This window comes from Lampetra fluviatilis, chromosome 58 (assembly GCF_964198595.1).
Source record: "Lampetra fluviatilis chromosome 58, kcLamFluv1.1, whole genome shotgun sequence".
Lineage (NCBI taxonomy): Eukaryota > Metazoa > Chordata > Hyperoartia > Petromyzontiformes > Petromyzontidae > Lampetra > Lampetra fluviatilis.
In genome coordinates this window covers 7,031,841-7,058,428 of record NC_136332.1, presented here as the reverse complement: position 1 = coordinate 7,058,428, position 26,588 = coordinate 7,031,841, and the positions used below count along the sequence as shown (strand labels likewise).

General features: G+C 50.4%; 1 protein-coding gene across 2 annotated transcripts; it reads left to right on the top strand.

Annotated features, from left to right (window-relative positions):
- The first annotated feature begins 7,746 nt into the window (after positions 1–7,746).
- NATD1 (N-acetyltransferase domain containing 1) lies at positions 7,747–24,121 on the top strand. Of its 2 annotated transcripts, XM_078880588.1 has the most exons (5): positions 7,747–8,246; positions 12,048–12,190; positions 14,925–15,043; positions 16,056–16,108; positions 22,891–24,121. In XM_078880588.1, exons 2-5 carry the CDS (start codon positions 12,088–12,090, stop codon positions 23,105–23,107), a joined length of 492 nt encoding a protein of 163 aa, XP_078736714.1. In that variant the 5' UTR covers positions 7,747–8,246; positions 12,048–12,087; the 3' UTR covers positions 23,108–24,121. The 2 variants fall into 2 exon arrangements, with proteins under 2 accessions (XP_078736714.1, XP_078736716.1); XM_078880590.1 differs by lacking the exon at positions 22,891–24,121 and having other exon boundaries at positions 16,056–19,547.
- Positions 24,122–26,588: the final 2,467 nt, after the last annotated feature.

Below are 26,588 nucleotides of genomic sequence, written 5' to 3'. Positions count from 1 at the left end.
GGGGGGGGGGCGGTGCTTCGGTTGTGACGTCACGCGCGGGAAGTGGGGGGGCCATCTTTGTAAGGGACAGCCGCCCCCCTGTGTGGAGTGCTCGTGTGTCGTCACACACACTCTACCCACCCCTCACATCCCTTAGCAACATGGCCGCCGCATGTTTACCTTGGCGCAAGGGCACGGGCGAGTGGTCGCCCCCCCCCCACGATCCACCCCGCTCCCCCCACTCTCCATGCCACGCCCCCCACTCCCCTCCACTTTCCACCCCTATTACGGGACGCCGCGAGGTCAAACGCGCACGCGTTCGCGCGTGACGCGTTTGGAAAACCGTCATCCGCATGGCCATTCTCGTGTGCGTTTACAAAATCCGTGGCGTCGTCGTCAAGATGTTTGACGAGGACCCAGACGTGCGTTTGTCTGTCCCGTCGTGGTGCTCGATACGTTTTTGTTCGTGGTACGAACAAGTGAGCGAAATACGCGGCAATTTTAATGGTCAAAAACACACCGACGCACCCATTGCATGTTGATACGCCACGGTGGCTAGGAGATGTTAACTACCTCGCCCGGTGTACAGGATGTCGTGGGTTCCATCCCGACCCTGACGATGCCTGCTGCTGTATATTTGGAGTTTGCGTGTCTCATCATCATCACGGTGGCTAGGAGATGTTAACTACCTCGCCCGGTGTACAGGAGGTCGTGGGTTCCATCCCGACCCTGACGATGCCTGCTGCTGTATATTTGGAGTTTGCGTGTCTCATCATCATCACGGTGGCTAGGAGATGTTAACTACCTCGCCCGGTATACAGGAGGTCGTGGGTTCCATCCCGACCCTGACGATGCCTGCTGCTGTATATTTGGAGTTTGCGTGTCTCATCATCATCACGGTGGCTAGGAGATGTTAACTACCTCGCCCGGTGTACAGGAGGTCGTGGGTTCCATCCCGACCCTGACGATGCCTGCTGCTGTATATTTGGAGTTTGCGTGTCTCTCTCATTATCATCACGGCGGCTAGGAGATGTTAACTACCTCGCCTGGTGTACAGGATGTCGTGGGTTCCATCCCGACCCTGACGATACCTGCTGCTGTATATTTGGAGTTTGCGTGTCTCATCATCATCATCACGGTGGCTAGGAGATGTTAACTACCTCGCCTGGTATACAGGAGGTCGTGGGTTCCATCCCGACCCTGACGATGCCTGCTGCTGTATATTTGGAGTTTGCGTGTTCTCAGGGTCCTCCGGGTTTTCCCCTCCACCACATTTAGACTCAACGTGCGTTTAGAGTATTTATTTTGCCGTTCTAAATGTCCACACGACGATCATGAGCCATCTTCTTGGTTCTTTCGGTAAAGTCACGTAGAAGGGAAATAATAAATAATAAAAATAAAAAATACAATAATTACATTTTTTAAAATTGTATTACTTTCCTTCTACGTGACTTTACCGAAAGAACCAAGAAGATGAATCCCTGCAGTCACGAAAGCTTTACATCGAGATCATGAGCCACTTAGATGAGCCGATTAATTGTGGCCAGGTCGCTTCTGAAACGAGAGCATATTCTACAGCTCAGTAGGCCTTACCTGGTAAAATAAAAATAGTTAATTTGATATGAAATCTAACAATGTGAATCTCCGTCGACCGTTTTATGGGGCCTTCACACGACGTCACAAAAAGTCAGACCCCCCTCAAATATGACGTCACAAAGCTCTGCCCCCCCCCCCCCAAATATAAAACATGCTTCAAATCGCTTTAAACTATTGTCATTGTAGTGCGTATTTAACGTGGCGCTGCACTCTGATGTTGTAGGAGAAAACATTTATTAAAAAGTCTATTTAATTAAGTAGAACGTGTTGTCTATATTTATTTAAAGTTGCGCATTTTTACGTGACGTCACATTTCTCAAACCCCCCCGCCTCGTCACACATTGTCACAAATGTCTGACCCTCCCCCTAGGTGCGTGACGTCATTTATGGACGGCCCCTAAAACGCTATAAATATACCATTGTTGTCACGCTTTGCGCGCCAGCAATAGCACGCAGCCCATCTGCTGCACCGTGCCGCGAATTAAATCTATTAATAGAACGAAGGAGTGAATGAATGAGCTCCATTGTCGTTCTCTGCCAAGCCTCGGCACGACCACTGCGAGCGAAACACCCCTCATTCACTGACGCAATTGGTCGCGTCCCATTAACACCCACACCCACCCCACTATTTGGATGAAGGCGACACAGTACTTATTTTTAAACACTACATTAATTCAACATCTACCCTCAACCATTCAAAGAAACCCGTCGATTCCCCTGCTTTAGCTAATCAATAATTTAGTTAATCCCATTCAACCAAAACTATTTTAACCATTGCCCCCCCCCCTCCCTTCATTCACTTTGCTTTTATGATGGTCTCGTCCAAAGCATAATAGTACAGCCCCAACCACAGATCTTAATACTGGTAGGAACCTCCTGGTTACACCAGCCCACAGGGGATTATTGTGTCCGTCGTGCAGGGAGGGCCTGGGTGGGGAGGGAGGGGCTGGGTGGGGAGGGGAGGGTGGGGAGGGCCTGGGTGGGGAGGGTGGGGTGGGGAGGGGCTGGGTGGGGAGGGTGGGGAGGGGCTGGGTGGGGAGGGTGGGGAGGGGCTGGGTAGTGAGGGGCTGGTCACCCCGTGGTGCCCTTATAAAACTCAATGTTTAACCTACTCACGCCGGCGACACAGTACTCATTTTTAAACACTACATTACTTCAACATCTACCCTCAACCAAAGAAACCCATCGATTCCCCTGATTTAGCTCATCAATAATTTAATTAATCCCATTCAATCAAAACTTTAAACCATTGCCCCCCCTCCCCTCATTCACTTTGCTTTTATGATGGTCTCGTCTAAAGCATTTTAGTACAGCCCCAACCACAGATCTTAATATTTAAACTCAACCCCCCCCCCCCCCTATCGTATCGTAGAAACGTGAATTTAGATTACATTAAATTGCTTCTGGTAATTTTCACGTGATAAGCCACTTTGTTGAGCTATCATTTGTGGCCAGGTCGCTTCTGAAAAAAGTTAATAGCTCAGTAAGTAAAAAAAGTAGTTTTTTTTATTAGTATATATTTTTAAGTTATTTGTTTACTTTTCCTAAACTTTGTACTCCTATCGTGTGTTTATATTTTTTTGTTGGAACGTTCTGACCCGCCCTTACTGGACACCTTTGAAAAATAACTTTATAGCTAATCGTATTCATTCAATAGGAATAAACATTATGATCTGATTCTGATCTGTATCTACATCATAGCTCCCCGTCCCGGGAACAATAAATCTTAACATTTAAGCTTTAACCCCCTAAACCAGGCCTGCACAAATGGTCTCGTCCCAAAACTAAAATGTAAACAAACTTAATCAATACTCTTTGGCTTTTTCGGTAAAGTCACCTAGGTATAATATTTAAAAAATAATATTTAAAATTTATACCCACGTGACTTTACCGAAATAACCAAAGCGTATGGATTCCTGCATTCACGAAAGCTTCAAATCAAAACTTAATCAAACCCCCCTTTCGCTACAGATACAATGGTCTCGCCCAGGGTTCAAGTCCAGCTGGTCTGGTCTGGCTCGGCAAGCTGGAATTGAACCCGGCACACAACGTCAAGTGTCCTCACTCGCTGTGGATAACTCCACTTGCCCCCCCCCCCTCACGCCTGCACAAATGGTCTCGTCCAAAAACTAAAATGTAAACACAAACACAATCCCCCCCCTGCCCCTACTGCCACAATGGTCTCGCCCAGGGTTCAATTTCAGCTGGGTCTGGTCCGGCTCAGCGAGCTGTAATTGAACCCGGCACACAACGTCAAGAGCCCTCACTCGCTGTGGATAACTCACCTGCCCCCCCCCCCCCGTGCCTGCACAAATGGTCTCGTCCAAAAATTAAAATGTAAACACAAACACAATCCCCCCCCCCTGCCCCTACTGCCACAATGGTCTCGCCCAGGGTTCAATTCCAGCTGGGTCTGGTCCGGCCAGGCGAGCTGGTATTGAACCCGGCACACAACGTGAAGTGTCCTCACTCGCTGTGGATAACTCCACTTGCCCCCCCCTCACGCCTGCACAAATGGTCTCGTCCAAAAACTAAAATGTAAACACAAACACAATCCCCCCCCTGCCCCTACTGCCACAATGGTCTCGCCCAGGGTTCAATTCCAGCAGGGTTTGGTCCGGCTCAGCGAACTGTAATTGAACTCGGCACACAACGTCAAGAGCCTTCACTCGCTGTGGATAATTCCACTTGGGCTACCCCCCCCCTTCCTCGGCCCGACCTACCCCAGCAATATATCGTACGATATTAGACCCACAATAATCGTACCGTTCGTTTTGTGTGCAATATCGTGATATCAATTGGCTCATATCGATATTTTGTTCTACCGCTACTAAAATGTAAGAAGAAGATCTACCGCTGTTCTTCATTTACTGAGGAAATGTACAATGAAACAAATGCACACTATTGGAATTAAATATCTAAATAATTAAATTGCTGTTACCAGTTTAAATATATGTTACGTGACGTCATCGTGTTTGTTGGAATTAAAAGATCTAAATAATTAAATTGCTGGTACCAGTTTAAATATATGTTACGTGACATCATCGTGGTTATTGGAATTAAAGATCTAAATAATTAAATTGCTGGTACCAGTTTAAATATATGTTACGTGACGTCATCGTGTTTATTGGAATTAAGGATCTAAAGAATGAAATTGCTGTTACCAATTTAAATATATGTTACGTGACGTCATCGTGTTTATTGGAATTAAGGATCTAAAGAATGAAATTGCTGTTACCAATTTAAATATATGTTACGTGACGTCGTCGTGTTTATAGTCAATCATATGTTAAGTCGATGAATAAGGGGCCGTCCATAAATGACGTCACGCACCTAGGGGGGGGGAGGGGGGGTCAGACATTTGTGACGATGTGTGACGAGGGGGGGGGGGTTTGAGAAATGTGACGTCACATCAAAATGCGTAACTTTAAATAAATATAGACAACACGTTCTACTTAATTAAATATACTTTTTTTATTATTTTTTTCTCCTACAACATCAGAGTGCAGCGCCACATTAAATACGCACTACAATGACAATAGTTTAAAGCGATTTGAAGCATGTTTTTTTTTTTGAGGGGGGGGGCAGAGCTTTTTGACGTCATATTCGAGGGGGGTCTGACTGTGACGAGGGGGGGGGGTCAAAAAACGTACAAAATCACTTGACGTCATTTATGGACGGCCCCTAATGTTGTGTAACTGATCGTAATGTGCAATCTTTATTTTTTTTTAAAAACCTCTAAACATTCTTAATTAACGTTGCCTCCGATTCGACTAAACTTTTTAATTTACCTATTAAGGCCCCACTGAGTTATACTGTAAAGCTCTTTTTAAGAAGCGATCTGGCTATCAGAAATCCAATCAGAACGGAGTGGATCATCATCATCATCACGTGGAAATGTAGAGCCATCAAATACAATACAAATTGTACGTTGATTCTGAATGTGGACGAAAAAACCTGAGCCCGAGAAAAATCCACGTGACCACGGGAAGAGAGACACGCAAACTCCAAATATACATTCTAGATTTGAAGCTTTCGTGACTGCAAGGATTCATATTCTTAGGTTTTTTCGGTAAAGTCACGTAGGTAAAAAATTAAAATTAAAATTTATAAAAGTAAAATAAAAAATCACGACGTTTCGGAGGCAACACAAGCTTCCGTCTTCAGGTGGAACCGTCACAGCACGATAGCTGTATCCGAAACGTCGTGATTTTTATTTTATTTTTATTTTACTTTTATTAATTTTAATTTTAATTTTTTACCTACGTGACTTTACCGAAAAAACCTAAGAATATCCAAATATACAGCAGGCGTCAGGGTCGGGATTGAACTCCACGTTATTGGAGGTTGGTGGTGGTGGTAGTGCTTAGTGGGTGCTGATTGTAAGTTGTTGGAGGTTGTTGTGGTTAGCGATTTGTTTTAGGTGGTGGTTACTGATAATTAGTGATTGCTGGTGGTGGTTGTTGATAATGGTAGCGGTTAGTGAATGGTGGTGTTTGGGAATTGTTGTTGGAGGTGGTGGTTAGCGATGGTTAATAGGTGTCAGGGTCGGGATGGAACCCACGACCTCCTGCACACCAGGCGAGGCAGTTAACATCTCCTAGCCACTGCGATGACGATGAGAGAGAGAGAGAGACGCAAACTCCAAATATACAGCCGCAGCAGGCGTCAGGGTCGGGATGGAAACCACGACCTCCTGTATACCAGGCGAGGGAGTTAACATCTCATAGCCACCGTGATGATGATGAGAGAGACAGAGACACGCAAACTCTAAATACGCAGCAGGCATCAGAGTGGGGATCGAACCCACGACCTCCTGTATACCAGGCGAGGCAGTTAACATCTCCGAGCCACCGTAGGCAATGTGGACCCAAACATCCTCGCTCCACATCATCAACATCGTCCATGATCTATCCACTACTGGATGAACCCCCCCCCCCCCCCCAAGCCACATTACCCCTTTCAGTAATGATTATTTTCGTGTCGTTTTGCGTTGAACTTTGACCCATGTCCAGCAGAGGCACGGGGTCAGCAAGTTACAACAACAAACACAATAGAAAAAACCCCGATAGTGGTGCACAATAGAGAAAGAGGCAAGCAAATGACGAAACATTTATAAAAACAACAAATGTATACATTTCCGAACTGCAAAAGTCAAGAAATTCCTGCCGATGTTTCAACACTAAATGCAAGTTTGGGCAAGGCGGACAAACAACAACAACAACAACAACAAAATAGTCCCAGACCACACCAAGACAACAAAAAATAGTCCCTCGATACAATTGCACGTGATTATTTGAACTGTCGATATGCGGGTAAGGATCTCAGATACCAATCATCACATTTTGCAAATGTGATGATTTGTATCCAAGCACCAATCTTGGCGCTACAGTGATATTTTTTTTAAAATAAAAAAAATTAATATTTACGATAAGGGAGGAAACAAAATGTTCTTTTCTAAACGTCGGTGCTTTGGTTCAAGGCTGCCGATGAGACACTTAATGTCAAAGCCGGCTCGGAGTTTCGCTTGATTGATGTGCTGAGACAATGTTGGGTTTGTGCGCGTTTTGAGCCAATCGGCGCTGAAGAACTTCAACATTATATTCTTGGTTCTTTCGGTAAAGTGACGTAGAAGAGAAATAATAAAATAATAAAAATATAAAAAATTAAAATTATCACGACGTTTCGACTGCAACACAAGCAATCATCATCAGGTGTGAAATCCACAGCAAGAAAATTTGCTGTGTATTTCACACCTGATGATGAAAAAAATTGCTGTGGATTTCACACCTTGATGATGATTGCTTGTGTTGCAGTCGAAACGTCGTGAGAATTTTTATTGTTTTATATTTTTATTATTTTATTATTTCCCTTCTACGTGATGACTTTACCGAAATAACCAAGAATATGAACCCCTGCAGTCACGAAATCTTTCAATAAAAACTTCAGCACTTGGTTCTTTCGGCTGATGGGATGCGTGAAAAAAAACATGTTTTTTTACGTGAAGGGACATTTATGGGTATATATAAACTTACTTGTATTTAATATCTAAATATGTAACACATTTATATTAAGTAGCTTAATTACGGGACGTTTAAACCCAATCACCACGCCCCCCCCCTCTAAATGATTCGTTCCGTAATGGTTTCGCCCGGGCCCGGTCACGTGGTCCGCCAGCTGATCACCGCCGCTGTCCCCGCTGAGTCGCCCAGCCCGGGACGACGAAGAGGACGACGAGAGGAGAGAGAGGAGAGAGAGAAGGAGGAGGAGGAGGACGACGCGAGACGGGAGGAAGAGGAGGGAGGAGGAGGAGGCGGAGAGGACGAGATACGCGAGACGGGAGGAGGAGGAGGAGAAAGGGAGGAGAGAGAAGAAGGATCATCATCATCATCATCACGGCTTTGTTTGTCCCAGCCGCGAACTAAGACAGCTGAACGCGACGCACACAACCCACACCGGCCCTGCGTCTTCATCATCATCATCATCGTCACCACCAACAACAACAACCACCGCCCCGTGCTGCTGAGGCTGCCTGCACGGAGCGGGCCGGGCCGGACCCCCCCGGGGTTTGGGTGGACCGAGATCGGGGGGTGCTGAGTCGCCCCGGGATCTTCGCTGTGCGGGACGGAACGAGTTGGGTCACGTTTGTTCAGATCGTCGGATTGAATCTGGTGGGTGCTCGGCACGGGTCTGGTGGGCTCGGCACGGGTCTGGTGGGCTCGGCACGGGTCTGGTGGGCTCGGCACGGGTCTGGTGGGCTCGGCACGGGTCTGGTGGGCTCGGCACGGGTCTGGTGGGCTCGGCACGGGTCTGGTGGGCTCGGTACGGGTCTGGTGGGCTCGGCACGGGTCTGGTGAGCTCGGCACGGGTCTGGTTGGCTCGGCACGGGTCTGGCGGGCTCGGCACGGGTCTGGCGGGCTCGGCACGGGTCTGGTGGGCTCGGCACGGGTCTGGTGAGCTCGGCACGGGTCGGGTCTGGTGAGCTCGAGTCTGGTGTCTGATGGGCTCGACTCGGGTCGGGTCTGGTGGGATAGGGTCTGGTGGGTGCTCGGCACGGGTCTGGCGGGCTCGGCACGGGTCTGGTGGGCTCGGCACGGGTCAGGCGGGCTCGGCACGGGTCTGGTGGCCTAGGCACGGGTCTGGTTGGCTCGGCACGGGTCTGGTGGGCTCGGCACGGGTCTGGTGGGCTCGGCACGGGTCTGGTGGGCTCGGCACGGGTCTGGTGGCCTAGGCACGGGTCTGGTGGGTTTGGCACGGGTCTGGTGGCCTAGACACGGGTCTGGTGGCCTGGGCACGGGTCTGGTGGGTTCGGCACGGGTCTGGTGGCCTAGGCACGGGTATGGTGAGCCTGGCTCTTGGTCTGGTGGGCTCGACACGGGTCTGGTGGCCTAGGCACGGGTCTGGTGGCCTAGGCACGGGTCTGGTGGGCTCGGCACGGGTCTGGTGGGCTCGGCACGGGTCTGGTGGGCTCGGCACGGGTCTGGTGGGCTCGGCACGGGTCTGGTGGGCTCTCCATGTGGACCAAACGGATCGGGTGACCTCATCCACTCGGCATCGTACGGTGCTGACGGAGTGGCCCGGGTTCGGGTGGAGGTGGAAGGTGGTGGTCATGGTGGCAGTGGTGGTGGTGGTGTTGTTGTTGGATTAGACAGAGTTCGTCCTCCCGGCCTTCATCGGTACCACTCGCTAACAGCACTTGCCCCTACAGCCTGTTAAGGCTGTACGGGGGGTCTTTGTCTTTGGTGGCGGAGGTTTGGTTGTGGTGGCAGGCCTAGTGGTTGTTGTTGTTGATGATGGTGGTGGTGGTGACTGCTGAGATGTGCTGTGTGTTTGCAGGCTGTGCACTCAGTGGTTGTGACGGTGGTTGCCAGGGAAGTTTAGTTTTAGTTGTGCTCGCGAAGGTGGTTGTGGTGCTAGTTGTGGTGATGGTTGTGGTGATGACCACCCACCCCCTTCGTGTGCCGTGCCGGCCTTCATAGGTGCCACTCGCTAACAGCACTTGCCCCAGCAGTCTGTTACAGGCTATACTGTGGGGGGATCTTTGTCTCTGTTGTGGTAGATGTGGCGGTGGATGAAGATGGTTGTGTGGTAGATGTGGTTGAGGTTAAAGATGGTTGTGGTAGATGTGGTTGTGTGGTAGATGTGGTTGAGGATGAAGATGGTTGTGTGGTAGATGTTGTTGAGGGTGAAGATGGTTGTGTGGTAGATATGGTTGTGCGGTAGATGTGGTTGAGGGTGAAGATGGTTGTGTGGTAGTTGAGGTTGAGGGTGAAGATGGTTGTGTGGTTGATGTGGTTGAGGGTGAAGATGGTTGTGTGGTAGATGTAGTTGAGGGTGAAGATGGTTGTGTGGTAGATGTGGTTGAGGGTGAAGATGGTTGTGCGGTAGATGTGGTTGAGGGTGAAGATGGTTGTGTGGTGGTTGAGGGTGAAGATGGTTGTGTGGTTGATGTGGTTGAGGGTGAAGATGGTTGTGTGGTAGATGTAGTTGAGGGTGAAGATGGTTGTGTGGTAGATGTGGTTGAGGGTGAAGATGGTTGTGTGGTAGTTGAGGTTGAGGGTGAAGATGGTTGTGTGGTAGATGTGGTTGAGGGTGAAGATGGTTGTGTGGTAGTTGTTGTTGTGGGTGAAGATGGTTGTGTGGTAGATGTGGTTGTGTGGTAGATGTGGTTGAGGGTGAAGATGGTTGTGTGGTAGATGTTGTTGAGGGTGAAGATGGTTGTGGTGGTGTGATGACGGTTGTTTAATGCGGTGGTGGTTGTTGATGATGGTAGCGGTTAGTGAATGGTGGCGTTTGGGAATTGTTGTTGGAGGTGGTGGTTAGCGATGGTTAATAGTTGTGGTTTTTAGTGGTTGATAGCGGTGGTGATTATTGGCGGATGGCGGTTTGTGGTGTTTAGTTGGTTGTGGTTAGAGGTTGATGGTGTTGGTTGTGGTAGTTGTTGGAGGTGGTGATAGTTAATGGAGCTGTTGATGGTGAGTGGTCGATGGTAATTCTGGTGACTGTTTGGTTGTGGTTGTTGTGCTGTGTGGTTGTGATGGTTGTGGAGGCCATGGCAGGCAATAGTGGTTGTAGTGTTTGCGCTCCGGGATGGAGGAGGAGGAGGGGGGGATGGTGGATACTGGATCGTGTGTGCTGGCGGTTAGTGGTGGTTGTTGATGGTCGTGCTGCAGGAGTGTGGATGTGGAGGGGGAGTGTGAGTGAGGAGGAGTGGTGTGGATGTGGAGGGGGAGTGTGGAGGAGTGTGGATGTGGAGGAGGTGGAGTGTGAGTGAGGAGGAGTGTGGAGGAGGAGTGTGGAGTTGTATCAGCTGATGATGGTTATTGGAGGAGGTTCGTGAATGACTCAATGGAGGGCAGAGGAGTGACGCTCTCGGAGTGCCGGGTGGCTCAAGCGCAGGGAGTTGGCACAGTGGGGAAGCACAGGTGGTAGCATCTGCCAGCCATCTCAGTCGGTCAATTCATGGTACCTGCTGGGTCTGTTCCGTGACCTCCTGCCAGCGGGCCTTCGACACTTCACGCTAGGCCTCGGCAAGGTAAGGTAATTTACCCTTTTTACCGGGTAAAAGGGTAAAGGTAAAGGGTAAAGGTGTCGACATGCCAAGGGGTAAGGGTAAAGCGTAGGGTAAAGGTAGGCTGGTTGCTTTTTTTACCTTTTACCTTACCTGCTAAAGGGTAAAAGGTAGGGTAGAATGATTGTATTGTGGTAAGGTAAAAGGTAGGGTAAAGGTAGGCTCGTTGTTTTTGCACTTTTACCTTTTACCTTACCTGCTAAAGGGTAAAAGGTCAGGGTAGAGTGATTGTATTGTGGTAAGGTAAAAGGTAGGGTAAAGGTAGGCTCGTTGTTTTTACACTTTTACCTTTTACCTTACCTGCTAAAGGGTAAAAGGTCAGGGTAGAGTGATTGTATTGTGGTAAGGTAAAAGGTAGGGTAAAGGTAGGCTCGTTGTTTTTACACTTTTACCTTACCTTGCCGAGGCCTACTTCACGCGGCCTCAAAGTGCACCTGGCCTGGCACCGACACTTAGCGGTGAACGGCGGTTATGTTATGCTGCGTGGCGGTGATTGCCGATGCGGCGTCGCACGTGCTTGTGATGGTTAGTCATATTCTTAGGTTTTTTCGGTAAAGAATAAGAATATGAATCCTTGCAGTCACGAAAGCTTCAAATCTAGAATGGTTAGTCATGGTTCGGTGGTTGACATTTGCGGTTGTGGCGGTTGTGCTGCAGGGACTACGACTACGAGGAGGAGGAGGAGGAGGAGATGGCGGACGCGGCGTCGTACGTGCTGGTGATGGTTGATCGTTGTTCGGTGGTTGACATTTGCGGTTGTGGCGGTTGTGCTGCAGGGACTACGATGACAAGGAGGGGGAGGAGGGCGACGAGGAGATGGCGGACGCGGCGTCGTACGTGCTGGTGATGGTCAGTCATTGTTCGGTGGTTGACATTTGCGGTTGTGGCGGTTGTGCTGCAGGGACTACGACGACAAGGAGGAGGAGGAGGGCGACGAGGAGATGGCGGACGCGGCGTCGTACGTGCTGATGCAGGCCGAGAACGGGAGTCTCGTCAGGGTTGAGCACGACCGCAAGAAGAGGCAGTTCTTCATTCGCCTCAATGGTGAGGCCTGCGCGCTCATTCCCTGTCATTCAGTCATTCATTGACTTTCATTCATGCCGGTCATTCGGTCGCTTATTCCGTCAAATTCGGTCAACGGGTCACCCGTTCGCACAGCCGTTCGCTCGTTCATTCGCGCATTTATTCACTGATCTTTTCGGTAATGAATTCAGTAATTTGTCTCATTGAGCCTATTCATTGATTCAGTCACTCGGTCGTTTAGTCCGACTTCCGTACCTCCGATTAGCGCGGTTGTTTACGTACGATGCGAAATAAGTTCAACACACGTACACACTACTATACACTACACTATACACTACACTACTATACACTACACTATATACTACACTACTATACACTCCACTACTCTATACGACACTACTCTATACACTACTATACACTACACTACTCTATACTACACTACTATACACTACACTATACACCACTACTATACACTACACTACGATACACTACTATATACTACACTACTATACACTACTATGCACTACACTACTATACACTACTATGCACTACACTACTATACACTTTGATTAGCACGCTTAGCTACGTACGGGGCGAAGAAGTTCAACATACGTACACACCACTATGTGTTTGACGTTGATTGTACCTACCCACAGCAGTCGAACAACGGCTTCTGCTGGGGTACGGCAACACAACTTGGACAAACCACACACAGAACTGCAGTACACCGTAACACAGGCAGTCCTCTACTTACGATGGAGATGCGTTACGACGACCCCATCGTAAGTCGAAAATATCGTAAGTCGAAAATATCGTAAATCGAAGATGGCCTAGCCTACCCAGGAGTCTTAAAGAACGGTGATAATTTAGCAAAACAGAGCAATTTACGGTACCGTACTGTATAAACTATATACTGTATTTATGAAGTACAATACTGTATTGCACAGTAAAATGCAAAGTAAAAAACAAGGTAAATTCTTAGCCTACCTATATGAACTACAATTTAATAGAATGTTTTTTCAGGAAACAATCCTATCTGCCATGAAAACTTTAAACTTGCATTGAACGTATCGTATCGTGGTAACCTTAAAATGAAATCGCTAAAGCTACGTATCATAAACATGCATTGAACGTATCGTAGCGTATCACATTGTACTGTACTCACCAAGATTCTGTCCGTCGTCTGCATACTTGAACGATGTACGCGAACACGAGGAGAACACGCAAACTCCAAATATACAGCGGCAGGCGTCGGGCTTGGGATCGAACCCGCGACCTCCTGTATACCAGACGAGGTAGTTAACATCTCACCACTGTGGTTGGCCCTAAGGTTCGTGCAGCTAAACTGCATCTTTGTCCGAATCCTTGGGCTTCCGCCCGCAAAGACAAAGGCTCACGGAGCCAAACGTAGGTTCCCTTCCCACCGCCCCCATCGTCAGGTCGTTCGGTGGCCGCCGTGGCTTGAATCCCTCCTCGCCGTGAAGGTGGCGAGGCACAACGTGGATTCTCAGGGTGGATTGCAAAGGCTAAAGGCCGTGCCTGGTACCCAGAGGTCGCAACCGGGTACCCGATACCCGTACCCTACTCGATACCCGGCTACCCGTACCTGGCCGGGTACGGGTACAGGTAGCCGTTTGCGACCCTGGTGCGGCCGGGTACGGGTACGGGTAGGCCGTGATTCACTGGTGAGTAACCGTTTGTCACTCATTTCGGGTAGGGTACGGGTAGGGGTAGGGAACGGCTACTCGTACCCGGCTGGGTACGGGTAGCCGTTTGCGACCCTGGTGCGGCCGGGTACGGGTAAGGAATCAAAACCCGTTTGCGACCTCTGCTGGTGCCTCTGCTGTGCCATCCAGCTGGCGGGGACTGCAGAACGAGCGGTGATAGGCCTGGGTTTTGCGCTCTTCTGTCGCTACTGCCGTGGACGCTTGCTCTGACATTCACCCCTTGATTCCTCTACCCCCTTGATTGCGCCACGCCTCTTTTTGGTTCTTTCGGTAAAGTCACGTAGAAGGGAAATGATAAAACATAAAAAAGCATTTTTTTTAAATATTATTTTATTATTTCCCTTCTACGTGACTTTACCAAAAGAAAATAATAAAAGAATAATAATAATAAAAAACATTTTTTATTACTTTATTATTTCCCTTCTACGTGACTTTACCGAAAGAACCAAGAAGATGAATCCCTGCAATCACAAAAGCTTTAAATCGAAATGCGCCACGCCTGTTGAGGACTCGGTCTGCCAGACTGACCGTCTTACCCAGGGGGTGCCACGGTGGTGAGATGCTGACTCCCTGGCCTGGTATGCAGGAGGTCGTGGGTTCGATCCCGACTTTTTGTGCGTGTGCATGTTGAACTTTTTTCGCACCGCATGTAACCAATTGGAGGTGTGCGACCCTGACGCCGTATATTAGGAGTTTTCGTGTCTCTCTCTCTCTCTCCCCGTTGTCGCGTGGATTTTTCTCCCGGGTCCTCCGGTTTTTCCGTCCGCATTAAGAATCGGCGTGCTTTGAGAGCATTTCCCTGCTATGCATTTCCACGCGATGACAATCCACTTTGTTGAGCTGTCATTTGTGGCCACGTCACTTCGGTGGGGCCTTAACTGGTAAAATAAAAAAAATAATTGGTCCTGTTCCGTCCCATCCACACTGCGTTCGGAGTTGCTCGCTATCAGCACTCACCCCAACAGCCTGTGGAGGCTACGCGGGGGGGAACGGGGGGGTGGGAGGATCTTCACCTTTGTGCCGCGCAGGTTACAGTGACCGGGCCGTGCTGCTCTACGAGTACATCGGCAAGAAGACGGTGGACTTGCAGCACACCGAGGTTCCGGACGGCTACCGCGGGCGCGGCATCGCACGCCTGCTCGCCAAGGTGCCCCGGCACACGGCGCTTAACTCTCTCTGTCTCCATCTTCCGGTGAAACCCACACGGCTGTCCCGGTGAAACCACACAGCTGTCCCGGTGAAACCAGCACGTCTCTCACATTTTACTCGCCCAGCAAGCTGACCCAAAACTCGATCGTGAACCATGCGTGGATCATGGTATCGACTATGAAAGCCATCCACCGTGGTGGTGAGATGTTAACTACCTCGCTTGGTATGCAGGAGCTCGTGGGTTCGATCCCGACCCTGACGCATGCTGCTGTATATTTGGAGTTTGCATTTCCCTCCGTGGTGAGATGTTAACTACCTCGCCTGGTACACAGGAGGTCGTGGGTTCGATCCTGACCCTGACGCCTGCTGCTGTATATTTGGAGTTTGCATTTCCCTCCGTGGTGAGATGTTAACTACCTCGCCTGGTACACAGGAGGTCGTGGGTTCGATCCTGACCCTGACGCCTGCTGCTGTATATTTGGAGTTTGCATTTCTCTCCGTGGTGAGATGTTAACTACCTCGCCTGGTACACAGGAGGTCGTGGGTTCGATCCCGACCCTGACGCCTGCTGCTGTATATTTGGAGTTTACATTTCTCTCCGTGGTGAGATGTTAACTACCTCGCCTGGTACACAGGAGGTCGTGGGTTCGATCCCGACCCTGACGATGCCTGCTGCTGTATATTTGGAATTTGCTTGCTCTCACTCCACGTGGACGCATGGATTTTTATCCAGGTGCCTCCCGTTTTTTCCCCCTGCACATTTAGAATCGCCATGCTCTAAATTTCCAAGCGATGATGATAATCCACTTCGTTGAGCTACGTGGCTCCGTGAGGCCTCACCTGGTCAAATAAAATCAAAAAAGTTTCGTTTTAAGTTGAAATGTGTAAATTTATAGAGCACTTGCCCGTTATCGAGTTACACGGGGATCTGTGTGGATCTTTCCTCTTGTCACCCCACCCCTCCCACCCGTCCGTGCCGCCACCCCCACCGCCTCACCCTCCGGCCCAAGGCCTCCATGGACTTCGTGGTGGAGGAGGACCTGAAGGCGCACATCACTTGCTGGTACATCCAGAAGTTCATCAAGGACAACCCCTTACCTCAGTACCTGCAGCGGGTGCAGAACTGACGCCGCCGTCGCCTCTTCCTCCCGCCGCCTCGTCGCCCACGGCAACCCCCCTCCCCTTCCCTCGCCTCCACCGGGGCAACGGTAACCCGGCAACGGTAACCCGGCAACGCCGACGGTGCTCGGCTGCGTCGCCCTGGTTAGTCCGTCCGGTCCTCCGGTGGGCGGCGGCAGCGGCGGTGAAGGGCGGCGGGGGTCGGGTGGTGGTGGTGGAGGGGAGCTGCCATCTCCTCGCCGGCGCTGGCGATGGTGCCCGAGCGTTTGCCGGGAGACGCGTGGGACTTGTGCCGCGCGTGCGATGGACGGCCTCTGCCGCCGCCGCCGCCGCGGAGGCGGAAGAGGCGGTGAGGACGCAGGGGTGGGGTGGTTCCCGAACTGTTTGGCGGTGGCGGTGGCGGTGGTGGCGGCGGCGGCAGCGGCGCTCGAGAGAGAACTTTGGGAAGCGCGCGGTGGCACGGCCGTTGAGGAGGAAGGCCCACCGTAGCCACACGCCGGGCGGAATGCACGGGGGCGGATGAACTCGACACCGGACGACGACGACGACGACGACGACGCTGCCGCCGTTTTTATTCCCGCCGCTTCGGAATCCCGGTTTCACCGCGGTGGGGGACGTCGCGGCCGAGGGCGCTGGGGCCCGCGGTGCGATTGCCCGGCTGCCCGCGTTGTCGCGGAGAGCGGTGATCCGTGGAGGGTTGTGCGTAGGCCCTCCCGGGGTGGGGCGGGCGACACACCATGCTGTCCCTTCGGTTTCGGGCAGCATGCGCTTGGGCTGGACGAGGCGAGGAAGTCGCCGCGCTGGGTTAGAGTGTTTGGGCTCAGCGACGCATAACGAGACCGGATGTAGAGAGTCATTGGGTCGGGCAGAGTGATTTGGGAGTGGACAGAAATTAATTGGCCTGTCAAAGAAAAGTTTTCTCGGGGTTGTGCAGAGGGACATGGAGGTGAGGATGCGTCACGGCACTGGATCAGAGAGTCATTTGTCTGTGCAGAGCCATATAGCTGGATGGGAGAAAAAGTTATTGAGGTGGGCAGTTATTGTACCGGGTGGAGAGTGTTTTGGATGGGTAAGAGAATCGTTGGTTTTAGGAACGCATCATGGGACTGTGCAGAGAGTCATTTGGCTGTGCGGTCATTGGGCTAAGTAGAAATTGATTGGGGAAAAGTACAGTGGAGGTTAGCCACTGGGTAGAGAGTCACTGGGGTAGAGAAGTCACTGAGCCTTGTAAACATGTCGTGGTGTCTGGTGAGAAAGTCGGTGGGCTAGGTCACGGCATCGTGGTGTCGTGCAACTGGGCGAAGTGATTCGTCAAGGGACTGGGTAGAGAATCGTTGGGTTGAGTCGCGCGTCATCGGACCGGGTAGCGAGTCTCTTTGAGCTGCACAAAGACAAAGATCCCCCCGTGTATCCTGTTGGGGCAAGTGCTGTTAGCGAGTAGCGGCACCTACGAAGGCCGGCACGGCGCACGAAGGGGGTGGGTGGCCAACGCCAAGCCCGGCCGCTTTTGTCTCCCCGGTGGTCGATGTTTACGGAACGCACCAGGTACTCATTTGAGGCCGAGTCGACCTAGAGGGAGACCCCGGACCGGTTCAGATAATCGTCACCGGTGTTGGCCGTGAGCGGTAATCGAACTCGGGCCGCAGGGGGTTCGCAGTGCGGCTGCGCTACCGCTCCCCGTTGCAAATGGCCGGCCACACCCGTGAGTTCTGCTGGAGGCAGGAGGAGTTTGAATTTGGAGGGCAAGGCCATAAAATCACTGGAGCTTCTGTAGGCTCTTGATCTCTCCACACTCTCGCGCTCTCTCTCTCTCTCTCTGTCTCTCACGCTCCTCACCAGAGGTCGCAACCGGGTACCCGATACCCGTACCCTACCCGATACCCGGCTACCCGTACCCAGCCGGGTACGGGTACCCGTTTGCGACCCTGGTGCGGCCGAGTATGGGTACGGGTAGACCGTGAGTCACTGGTGAGTAACTGTTTGTCACTCATTTCCCAACGTCTTGTCTCTTCTCACAATTCAAGTTCCTAGAATCAACCCACCCGCGCCTGCAACATAGCTTCATCCCAGAGGTCGCAATCAGGTACCCGATACCCGTACCCTACCCGTACCCGGCCGGGTACGGTACGGGTACGGCCGGGTACGGGTACCCGTTTGCGACCCTGGTGTGGCCGGGTACGGGTAAGAAATCAAAACCCGTTTGCGACCTCTGCTCCTCACTCCCTCCGTCACGATCTCCCCGGGTTTATTTGAATCGTCGTGCACACAACCCCCGTTTGACGTCGTTGTTACTGTCCGCGAGCATGGTCCAAGCTTCGCATCCACCCCCCCCCACCCTCCCCCTGCCATCCTCGACTTAGTGCCTTAGTCTTTATTTATTGTCTTAGGTAGCTAGTACGTGTCCGTGTGTGTCTGCGAGTCCGTGTGTGTCCGTTTGCGTGCGCACGTAAGTCCGTGCGTGCTTGTCGCGTGTGTCCGCACATCTGTAAGTCCGCGTGTCCGTGCGTGCGCGTGTTTTCCGTGTTGGATTTGTTGTGGTGCTATTTTTTGTTATTTTTTTATTTTTACCGCATTGTAGTCTTTCTGGCCTGTAACCGTATTCGATGGCTCGTCGTCGTCGTTGTTGTAGTGCCCGACCTTTTATTTTTTGAACGTCCGCCCCGTTCGTCACACCCGGCGTCCACGTTCACGTTCGTCCGCAGATCCGGCGGGTGGGAGAGATGGGGTGGGGGGGGGGGAGCGGCGGCGACGCTGCAAACTCCACGGCGGGGAAACGCGATTTCGGAGAGAAGCAAATTCTTCCGGGCGGAGACGACTTCCCGGAGAGACGTTTCGTCGAGTTGGGCCGCGCGCGACGGTTTTGGCGGCGCCTTCAACCACGGAGCACTTTGGTGTGGCCGCGCGCCGCAAGGCCGTTGCCGGCGGCAGTCGCGCCGCGGTTAATCGTCGCCGCGGCCGATGGGAGAAAACCGATTCCAAAAATGGCTTTTGACGCCGCGGCGAATGGCAGTGGCCTCCGCGGTTTATGCGGCGCGTACGATTGGATTGCGTACGTATGTACGTTGAACTTCTTTCGCACCGTACGTAGCCGATCGTGCTAACCGTAGGTGCAATGGAAGGACAACGAACTAAACACAAAAAAGCACTTCGAAAGAAATTACTTTTCAATCTCGACGATTTTCAAGTTTCATAGCTCCAGCAGCTTCTGAATATTGGAAGGAAGAGCGTTCCAGACGGCCACAGAAGCGCATCTGAAAGCGCCGCGCGATGTGGTGACCGGAGTTTGCAAGGTATTGTGGTTCATTTGTGGCGAGCAATGCAATGAATCAAAGCATCACTACACCCCTATCGTATTGGTATTAATTAAAATGATTTTATTTGGGCTACACTGGAGACTTCTACTATCAATCATGCGCAGGGCGATGGGCAAGTTGGTACATCGCAGGACCGTGCGGGGACGGGCGTTGTCCAGCAGTGGATTGATCATGGCTGATATTGATGATGATGATGATGATTGTTTGTCAGTGGAAGATGGGTCTCGCCGAGTTCAGCGGAGGGGATGGAGGCGGGCATGTTTCCAGAATCAGAATCTTTGTTTAGACCGGAGGAATCCGATGAGCTACAAACCTTAAATTTTCGTTTCTTTATTTATTACCTATCACAGATGCCCATCGACGGGGTGAGGGCGGTCTGGCCGCTGCGCCAGCGGCTGGGGAAACATTTCGTCCGTGACGTGGGCAACAATGGGGGGCCTTGAGCTTTTGTTGCAGAACGCGCGTAAGGATCCCGCACCCACCCATTGGCACGGTTTGGCTACGTGCGGTGCGAAAGCAGTTCAACGTGCAGGAGCGGGCGTGGGTTCGATCCCCGACCCCGACGCCTGTATGTGTGAAGTTTGCATATTTCTCTCTCCCTGTGACCCACACGCAAAGAGTCGTTTCGTTTTTGGACATCAACCCCCCCCTCCAGCCCACAAACCATTTTGGAGACTTCAGCGCACTCCGGCTTCCGTCTTACACCCGTGTGCAGATTGAGGACACGTGCAGCCCTTGGGACGCTTCACCGCCGGACGGGCGGCTCGCAACGCCACTCCGCCCCGGTCGCGCGCTCGTGCCAGTCGGCGCCGGGTCAGCGCGTGGTGTCGGTGAAGTGGTGGCGGGCGGCGGCGGGGGGGGGGGTAGACGCGGGAGCGTAGAAGTTGCATTACGCCGACGGCAACGGACAGCGGAATCCTCTGCGAGGGCGCCCTTCTGGGGCGTCGTGCAGGCTCGGGGAAGGACCGGGCCTCGGCTTCGGAGAGCCGACATGACGGGGTTGGTGGGTTCGGAGTTGCGGGCGAATGGGCGGCCAGCGGCGTAGCGGGGCGGTTCGTCTTTGTTGTGCTCGTGATCGTGCTGTGCGCCGTGCGCCGTGCGTGTAAGCGGGGTTGGTTGGGGGGCGGAGGGGGGGGGGGCGGTGGTGGTGGGGGGCAAATGGGAGGTGGAATGGGGGGGGGGGGCGGTGAGTTTTAAAAAGGTGGAGGATCGATGGAGGGGAAGCGGTCGCGCTGGGGTCGTGTTTGTGGCGTCTTAGAGCGGTATGCGTTGGTGCTGAGGGAGGATCGTTGTCCAGGAGGTAAATCACGCGTTTGAGCGTGCGTGCGACCTCGCCCATTTTAACCCTTTTTTCGTTCCACTGACGTACGTGGACATCGTCACGTTTTCTTCCAAATGCCGTTATGGTGACGTACGTGTGCGTGCGTGCGTGCACGTCATCGGAATGGAAACGGATGACAAAATAAAATAACTTGGTCGGTACCGAGGCTCCCACAAGGCCACGCGGGGAGGGGCGTGTGGGCACAGCGTTGGCGCCAAGCTGTCGTAGAGAGTGCGGCGGTCGTGTCTAATCGGTCCTCTGCGACGTCTTTTAAAATAACAACGGCGCTGCTGCCGCCGCTGCTGCTGCTGCCGCTGCTGCCGCTGCTGCTGTGCCTCTCTAAGTAAAAGTCACGGCGAGTCGCTCGCGAGTTCCCGAGATACGGCGGTGAACGGGACGCCCCACATCCCCCCCCCCCCCCCCCGACCGTGCGACTTGCAGACAGTCCCGGAATGGCCAAGGGGTTGAATAAATCGTGATCACGACTATTTCACCGCCTGTCGTAACACGCGCAGCCCATCGTCCCGGCCTGGTTTGCTAGAATATGGAACACTGCTGTGGGGTAAGGTCGACTGTCTTGTCGTTTTTTTTTTTAAATACTTGTTCTCCCGCCATAGGAATGTGGAATTTCCAACACCGCTTCACGGCTGTAATTGTACAATTAGCACGGTTGGCTACGTACGGTGCGAAAGAAGTTGAACGTACACACACACAGACTCACAGTCACTCACTCAGCCACACACTCGCCCACCCTCCGATTATCACGGTTGGTTACGTTCGGTGCGAAAGAAGTTGAACGTACACACACACAGACTCAGTCACTCAGCCACACATTCGCCCACCCTCCGATTATCACGGTTGGCTACGTACGGTGCGAGAGAAGTTGAACGTACACACACACAGACTCACAGTTACTCACCCACACACTCGTCCACCCTCCGATTATCACTGTTGGCCACGTTCGGTGCGAGAGAAGCTCAACACACGTACATCGGAGCAGGAAATCATCGTGGCTCATTTTGGCCTCCGCCGATGCTAGGTCTTGAAACGTTTTCAGAGACATTGCACGTTTTCCGCCCTGCGATCGCTCCACGCGTCTTAGCACGTCGCACGCTGCCTCCTGCCCGGGAACGGATGTGAGGGCGATCGTGGCCAGTCGCGTATCCGTGCATTTGATGTTGAGAGTTCACTTGGATTTGCCGTCGTGAAGTGCCAAACCCGAGAGCAGACCAGACGCGCGGGTTGACTACGTACGGTGCGAAAGAAGTTCTACGCACGCACGTACAAGTGGCGACGTCGCACGGTGGCGATGGCGTCGTGGTTTCGGGTTCAGCTGCTCAGAAAATCAAACCGTCATATGCAATGGCAAAGTGTTCTTCGGTCAATCTTAATTTTGGAGCTTTCGTGACTGCAGGAATTATTCTTTGGTTCTTTCAGTTAAGTCACGTCTAAAGATAAAATAATAAATTAAATAATAGCATATTACGACGTTTTGATTGCAACACAAGCAATCATCATCAGGCATAAAAGAAATAGCAACAAAAATCTAACTAGAAAACTATAGACAGACATACAAGCTGACAGACATCACAAGGACACACAGAGAGAGAAAACATATCGGCTGATCTTAATTTTGGAGCTTTCGTGACTGCAGGAATTATTCTTTGGTTAGATATGTGTTCTCTCTCTGTGTGTCCTTGTGATGTCTGTCTGCTTGTATGTCTGTCTATAGTTTTCTAGTTAGATTTTGTTGCTATTTCTTTAATGCCTGATGATGATTGCTTGTGTTGCAATCGGAACGTCGTAATATGCTATTATTTAATTTATTATTTTATCTTTAGACGTGACTTAACCGAAAGAACCAAAGAAATGTTCTTCGGTCGTTATCACTCGGCCAACCGCACGCACCTATCCCGGTGCAGCACGGCATCGCGTATTCCACTCGCCGAGGACGAGCTCTAGGCTGATATGTGAACATCGGATATGTGAACGTAACCCAGTATTTCGGGCACAGTGTTAATGCCGCATCTGATTTCTAGCCATCTCAGCCTCCAATGTCAACATTTTTTTTGTTTGCCTTTCCCATTGCAGTTATTTCAAGCGTACGTCATCGGAACAAAATCGGAAGGAAAAGTCAAGTGACTTTATCCATACCGAGGCTCCCACAAGGCCACACGGGAGGGCGTGCGGGCGCAGTCTGGCGCCAGCTAGCGTAGAGTGGCGGAGGTCGTGTCGCTGCGGTTCTCTGCGGCGAGTAACAACGTCTTTAGCGGCGCTGCTGCTGCTGCTGCTGCGCCTCTCCGAATAAAATTAACGCCGAATCGCTCGCACGTTCCGAGATTCGTCAGTGAGCGGGCCACCCACCCACCCTGCAACCTCCAGACAGTCTCGGAACGGGAAAGGGGTTAATATTTTTAATACTAAGCGTGCCGTCTGGCAGCGGCCGTCGTTTTGAGGGCCTCGTGATGACGTACGATTCAGAAACCCGGGGTCGAAAACGAGTAAAACGGAACAAAATCTCCATAATATATTTTTTGGGTTGCGTCGCGTAAATATAAATGTTGTTAAACCCGCCACCACCCGACACAGACAGTTATTAAGGCTTGTCACGTAAACAGAACGTGGCCAATTCGTTACTAGTACAGCACACCGGTTGTGTGTTGGAGCGCAAATCCACAACATTTACAATCTGAGTACGTTTCGACAGTAATTACAACCGGCATCATCAGGCGACAGCCAGATTTGTGGAGACATCTGCCTCCTGTTTCGTTCCAACCGGCAATGGATACCCATTGTAATTTATACGCATTCATTAATCCCTCTCCCCCCTTTGCACGTGAAAGGCTTCACAAGTGACGTCATCACATCTACCCTTCTATTTAAGGAATGAAACAGGAGGATTGTGCCGTACTAGTATACTACACTATACACCACTACTATACACAACACACTACACTATAGTGCTGTATTAGTAGCGAATTGGCACGTTCTGTTTACGTGACAAACCTCACTAATTTGGCTGTGTCGGGTGGTGGTGGGTTTAACAAAACATTTATATTTACGCGATCTAACCCCCCAAAAAACCGAAATTATGGATGATTTTGGTCGCGAAAGCCTACAACGTGTTAAACGGAACAAAAGCTGACAAGTTTTGTGCACCCGCGCGCGATCAGGTTGTGCGTCGCCTGCGACACGGTATATAACCACGGTCCGTGGGGGAATGTCCACGTTTGTCGTTTGCCCGTAGACCAATGTGTAATTTTTTTTGCTATTTTGTGTGTCCAAAACAAAAAAAAACGATTAAAAGTTTCTGTGTACAATGCCGGGCCGTTTTAAAATTTGCTCCGTTTATTCGCGAATGTCAGTGTCGCCCCCCCCCCGCCCCCTTTATTTGATCCGAGAAACTCGACATGACCGCCAATAGCACTGGTCAACACACTTTTTCTGGCATAAGGTATTCAAACGGTTGTAAGGTAATTTTGGGGTGCTGATTCCAAATCTGGCATCGGTTTTTGTCTATCACATCAGGTTTTTGAGATATCAAATATTGCATTTTCAATAAAAACTGCAGAAAATATTAAATAAATGTGGATATCTACATAAAAATATATTATAAACACACTATCCTAAAAATACAGCACCGTATTTTAACACTAAAGCAGTCACTGACTCGCAACAACTTGCAATCATAAGTGACAGAGTTAATTTTGGGTAAAATCAATGAACATGGGGTATGCCGATAGCATAAAAATGAGATGTGATAGAGCAAATCTGAGATCAGATTTGGAATCGGCACCCTGAAATTAGTCTAAAACAGCTGCAAAAGTCCAGGCCAGAATTTTTTTTTATTTTTTTTTGACCAGTGTAATAATGTTTGGCCTTTAAAAACAAAAAAACATTCTTGCGACGGGCAACGTTTTGGCCAACGGGCCTTCAGAGAGCAGCAGCTGACAAAAGATGTGTTTGCGAGTTTGTTCTTCGTGCACCGCGGCCGAAGAAGTACAGTGGTACCTCGGTAATACATCGTTAATTCGTTCCAGAAGGTAGGACTTCTACCGAAAATTACGTATACCAAAGAATTTTTCCCATAACAAATAAAAGGAAAGGAAATAATCTCTTCCAGAGGATAAGAAATTATATTTTATATGGCATATTATACATTAATGGGGTTGTATAAAATAATTTAGAGACTACTTATTACTAAAATGCATACATAAATTAAAATAAATGCATTTTTTTAAATATCAATTTTCCTTGCTGAGAGGAGTTGATGGCCTACGAGGATGGTGGTGAGGAAGGGGAGGAGGAGGAGATGCTATTTTTTGGAAGGAGAGTCCCCTTCCATTAAAACTTCAGGAAGCTGAAATTCTGGGGGGGGTTTTCTCTTTTCTGTCTTTTTTCTTGACTTGGACCTGGTTGAGGTTCACCAGGTTTGAGTTTTACTACAAACCTCTCCCTTGAAGTTTGTTTTTGCCTTCTGCTAAGAATGAACGAGATCTACAGGCAGACTGAGGAGCGGCGCTTTGTTTCGGTCGTGAACGGGGTTTCCGGGTGTACGCGGTAACTCATCCCGACCCATACAAGTTGTAGCAAGCGCGTCGTATCCCAAGCAAGACGTCGTATCCCAAGACATTTTTGTCTCGTCAAAACACGACGTGTACCAAATTGGACGTATGCCAAAGCGGTCGTATACCGAGGTACCACTGTACGACCGAATAATTTCCGAGTCCAGGATAGCTTTTGTTGCTTCTTCTCTCTCTAGGAAGCTGGAGCACTCAAACCAGTGGGAAGTTTTGGCTGAACTGCCAGATGGTGGTAATCCAGGGTATGGCATCTCCTCGATGGGCTGCAATACACCAATCCTTGCTACTTGCTGCCTCCAGTGCTGGATTTGCACGTGCCTTAAAGCGTGGTGCACCAATCATGTTTAACACGCAGTAGGCTTTCACGACCAATATTCATGAAAGGGATTTTTTTTCAGGTTAGATATATGGGTCTACCCACCTCAGCCAATTAGAATGTTTTGACGCTTGAACAAAAAACGTGCCAATTGGTTACTACGGCACTAACCGGTGTTAAAAGAGTAAATTCACTGTTACAATCCAAGTACAGGCAGTCCTCTACTTATGATGGAGATGCGTTACGACGACCCCATCGTAAGTCGAAAATATCACAAGTCGAAGATGGCCTAGCATACCCAGGAGTCAAAGAACGGTGATAATTTAGCAAAACAGCAATTTACAGTACCGTACTGTATAAACTATATACTGTATTTATTAAGTACAATACTGTATTGCACAGTAAAATTTAAAGTAAAAAAAGGTAAATTCTTAGCCTACCTATATGAACTGCAATTTAATAGAATGTTTTCAGGAAACAATCCTATCTGCTATAAAAACTTTTCACATGCATTGAACGTATCGTATCATTGTACTCTACTCACCAAGATTCTGTCAGACGTCTGCATACTTGAACGATGTTAGGTTGTTGATGGCAATTTTGTCGCTATCGCCATCGTAAGATCGTAACTCGGGGACTACCTGTACTGTGACGTTTTGCTGAGGATTACAACCAAGCTTCGTCAGGCAATTTGCTAGAATTGTGAAGAAGTTTCCCTGCTTACTGCTGGATGGAGATGCGGCGGAGGTTTAGGAAAATATCTCCCTTACCTTTCAACTGCGGCTTAAGGAGATAAAATCAAAGCGGCGAGGTGTGGGGAGCAGGTCCATTGTGCAAACAGTGTCACTCGGGACCAAAATGAAAACAAAATGACAGCTCTTTCTCCACGC